The sequence below is a fragment of the Polistes canadensis genome, unplaced genomic scaffold (genome assembly GCF_001313835.1).
Source record: "Polistes canadensis isolate GaletaPanama2010 unplaced genomic scaffold, ASM131383v1 scaffold_33, whole genome shotgun sequence".
Lineage (NCBI taxonomy): Eukaryota > Metazoa > Arthropoda > Insecta > Hymenoptera > Vespidae > Polistes > Polistes canadensis.
In genome coordinates this window covers 306,210-310,837 of record NW_014569580.1, presented here as the reverse complement: position 1 = coordinate 310,837, position 4,628 = coordinate 306,210, and the positions used below count along the sequence as shown (strand labels likewise).

Here is a 4,628-nt window from a genome sequence, read left to right as displayed (position 1 = left end):
CATATATATTTTAGTATAAGATTTAATTAGATATCAATACAATTTCTTTTTCCCTTATTTTCATTTCATTTATTTTCTTTTTTTCTTTTTCATCTAATTAATTTCTCTTTGTTAAATTAATTGAATATATTCCTCGACCGAATTAGACGTTCTTATACACGAAAAGATAATAAACAATTGGTGCTTACTCACACTTTTCTACTATGGTGACCTAAACGTCTATTCTAAACGATTAAACTATGTCTACTTTTTACCAACAAATAATAATAATGATAATGATAATTAAGAAAATATATAAGGACAACATTAATTTAAATAAAAATAATAATAATAGTAGTAATAATAATAATAATAATAATAATAATAATAAAATAAAAAATTAAGTAATGAATACATTCCCGTGCGATGTAATTACTCGATACGAATTACCAGACAAAATTCAGTGATCAAATTTCTACGTACAAATAATTGTTGCGATTTAGTATCGTATCGCTTAACTTACCTATAATATACATTATTTTAAATACATTTCTATATATTATTAATCATCACATCTTCTCCTTCTTCTTATCGCTTAAATTAAATGAACGTCAAATTCGGTTTATCGGAAAGATATTTTGAAATATTTCCATTTAAAAATTACATTTTAATCTCAAGAAATTTTATTTGAAAATTCTTATTGGAAAAAAAAAAGAAAAAAAAAAAACAATCCAAATTTTGTTATTTCTTTTTCTTTTTGCAATTTTATTTTTCATCCATGTTAATTCTTTTTTTGTTATTTCAACAAGACAAAAAAAAAAGTCCAGACCATTAGTTAGAACAATAATATAATAAGAAGAAATATTATTAGTTGTCGAATTGAATTCGCTCGTAGCGAAATGATTAATTATCGTATATATTTGTGGTAGTTCATAGGGAGCGGTGTCGAGAAAGAATCTACGTGATACCTGGTAATCGCGTATAATGCACTCCCATTATCATCCATAGCACGTTATATGGATTTCTATATAAAAACGGCATTGATTTCATTTAATACACTAAGAGGAGCTAAAAAAGCTTGATTACATATTGCAAAAAAACTTATATATATATATATATATATATATACATATATTTATATACATATATATATATATATATATTGGTATGTATAGTAAAAAATATGATATAATTAAATGTGTGTCGTCACAACTGCCACCTAGAAATAAAACATACATTACGAAGATCGAGATAACGGAGAGAATAACAACATACGACCTCTTCTACTATATTCAAAAATACTTACTCAATATATATTACCATGTTAATATATTATAAATATATATTTAATATAATAATAATAATAACATTAAAACAGAAATCAACAGAAAAAAAGAAATGATATAAATAGAAAGAATGGAAGTGGTAAGTGAGTGAGTGAGAAAAAGAGAAAGAGAGAAGAGGGGGAGGGATATTTGTATACCAAAGATCACTAAAATCAAATAAAAAGAATAAGACAAATACGATAAGTGAAATTGGAAATTGTAACGAAATATTTGACTCGTATGGAAATTAATTTCGTTTTTTTCTTTTTTTGATTTTTTACAAAGATTTCGTTAATTACGTTATAGATGTGATTTAAAAAACATTCCTGCGTTTAAATAATTTTTCGAGTAATTTATTTTGCCGTAAAATGTCTTGAATTATGGATATGGAAAAAAAAAACGAAATTACTTTCCGAACAGCCTGATATTATATTATATTATTAAAAAAGAAAAAAAAACGTTTACATAACTAATGATGATAATAAAAATAAGAATAACTAAATAGCAGGGAATTAATATCTATAATAAACAATTTGGTTCGTTGCGTCCTATCGACTAGAATCTAACGATGCCAAAAGAAATACCAGGTAAATCATGTCTAAAAAGTTTGGTTCGTTGCGTCCTATCGACTGATAATCGATTCACACGTATTTGAAAAAATACTACAAATATCGATCACCCCTCGACGTTCACAAGATAGGTATTGCCAAAAATTTCTTGTTTTTTTTGTTTGTTTTTTTTTGGTTGTTTTTTCACGAAGGGTTCTTTTCAACACGTCGAGGTACGATCATGGTACGATCGGATAAACTAGCCTAAGTGTGAGATTACGATCTAATAAATAAATAAATTGTTAAATAAATAATTAATTAAATAAATAAATAAATTAATTAATTAATTATAGAGGCGAAAAAAGAGTGTCAACGTGTACGTTCCAAACGATATACATACATACGTTCGCAAACGTTCTCACTACATTTAAATATTAATCGTCTATATATTAGATATATATATATATATTTGTATGTATGTATGTAATGTGAGCTACGTCGAATATAATCGATGCTCTCTAATATCGATTTTAATCAATATACCTTTGCTCGAATAGAAATGCTCCGGTGGTAACTGTAAACGTGGAGACAGACCGTAAATGGATTAGTAAATAAAAAAAAGAAAAAAAAAAATTAGAAAACGAAAACAAGCATAAAAATGATAATAATGAAAAATAAAATCAAATGTTTATTTGAATATAAAAGAAACGTCGCGATTCGGTCGGTAACTCGAAACGAGATAGAGGAGGAGGAGGAGGAGGAGGAGACGGAAGGTGGGGGGAAACGGTGGGTTGGGGGGGTAGTTAATCTTCGTCAACATCAGCAGATGGTAAGAGGAATGGGCGAGGGGTAGGAAACAAGTAGAATTAAATTCCTTCGGATGCCCTTCGACGTTTGCTCGGCTTTATCGATGCCAAAATATCATTGGCGTTGCGGCACGCTTGGCTACCGTTCAAAAACGAAGCTAAATCTCAGCTTCTTCGTATTTTCCCTCCTCCCACCAGGTTTTCTTAGTTAGACCGAGACGCGACGTTTTCTCTTATCGCGATTCCGGTTAGGCACGTGTCTCTACCCCGACGAACGAACCGAAACGGTTAGAAAAAGATAGATAAATAGAGATAGATAGATAGATAGAGATAAAAGAGGGGAAGAAAGAAAATGTAAAAAAGAAAAAAGAAAAAGGATAAGAAGCTTCGGATAAACTCACCCTAGCAGCGATGGAAGTGGTTGGCTTCTCGAGAAGATCCCAGAGCCACTTTTGATACTGCGCGCATTGTCCCTCACCAAACTCCTCTTCCTCCCTCTGCCTGAGAGACTCGGCCTCTTTGCGCATCTCCTCGTGAACGTGCTCCTTTCGTTGATGATATTTATGCTGGCAACAACTTTCCAAGTATAGCTCGTCTACACCCCAATACTCGAGATCGTCGCTAAACGCTAAAACGCACATCTCGTCTACGAGATGTAATTTGCCGGTACGATAAAAATTGAGAATCGAACTAAATGATTTGGGATGCCGATCGAAGAAGTATTCGTTATCGATGAGGGAATAGTCGTCGCAGAGTTCGGTGATCGCCTCGTGGGTATTGCAATCGCGGAGACGTCCGAGCCGAGTGTGCGGTAACCTCTCGAGGGTACGCCATAGAACTTCGTGCTTGACCCCACCGACGTTGATCGAGACCCGCCGATTGAGAGCCTTAGAACGCATTATCATGAACGGTTCCGGCGGTAGAGACGTCATCGACCTCGAAAAGGCACGCTGCTGCTGCATCTGCAGCGGCAGGGGCGGCAGTGGCGGTGGTGCTGGCGGTCCTCCCGAACTTTGTTGCACCACCTGACCCTGTTGCAATTGTAGTTGTTGCTGCTGCTGCTGTTGTTGCTGATGTTGCAGTATCGAGACTTGTCCCGTTTGAACTAAGGCCCCACCAACGGTAGCCGCCGGCGGCGTGGCCGGTGGCGGAACCGAAATCGTTGGTTTCAGCCCGCCGACCCCCAACGGGATTCCCGATGGAATAGCCGACGGAATAGCCGACGGAATAGCCGGTGAAAGTGCCGAGGACGATAGAACGCCCGGTGAAAGTGCCGAGGACGATAGAACGCCCGGTGATATGCCCGCCGTTAATACCGAACCAACGTTCGTTGGCGCGTATCGAACTTCCTTTGGATAAGTTGAGCCGGGGCGTTCGCCGGTGTTGCAACCAGTAGTACCAGTACCCATGACCACCACGGCTCCGACCGCCGATGGGGCCTGATTTCCTGTGCAAAAACCTCCGCCACCTACCGCCGCGGTAGCTGCGCGGCGTAAACTCGTCGCCGTCGTCGTCGTTGTCATCGTTGTCATTGTCGCCCTCGTACCAACCCCCTCGAAGGTGAATCCTTGATCGTTACCGGCACTAGCAACGCTTCCAATTCCATAGCTTGGTATCGCATACGACGACGACGACGACGACGACGACAACACCACTACCGGCCCTGACGGAACCCCATTGCTGCGGCGCTCACCCTCCGTCGCCAGTGCGTCACTTTCGAACCTCTTGTCGCTTAACATCGGCTGAATACGTCAACCCTGACAGGTAGATTTGATTTCGATTTTGACGACGACGACGATGACGACAATGACGACGACGACGACGACGACGACGACGACGACGACGACGACGACAACAACAACGACAACGACAACGACAACGAGGACGATAACCAAAAAAATAACCGAAACAATTTGTCTACTCCTACTTCTACCCCAATCCCTCCTCCTCCTCCTCCGCCTCCGCCGCCG

The 4,628-nt window shown here is 37.8% G+C and overlaps 1 protein-coding gene across 3 annotated transcripts in view; it reads right to left on the bottom strand.

Moving 5' to 3' along the window:
* Positions 1 to 4,628, bottom strand: part of LOC106784282 — a 32,322-nt gene extending 27,694 nt beyond the window's left edge. For 2 of the 3 annotated variants that reach the window (XM_014743640.1, XM_014743641.1), the window contains exon 1: positions 3,060 to 4,628. In XM_014743640.1, coding sequence (XP_014599126.1) covers positions 3,060 to 4,397 — 1,338 coding nt within the window. In that variant the 5' untranslated portion in view covers positions 4,398 to 4,628. The remainder of the gene's footprint in view (positions 1 to 3,059) is intronic. The other variant, XM_014743642.1, reaches the window with a different exon arrangement.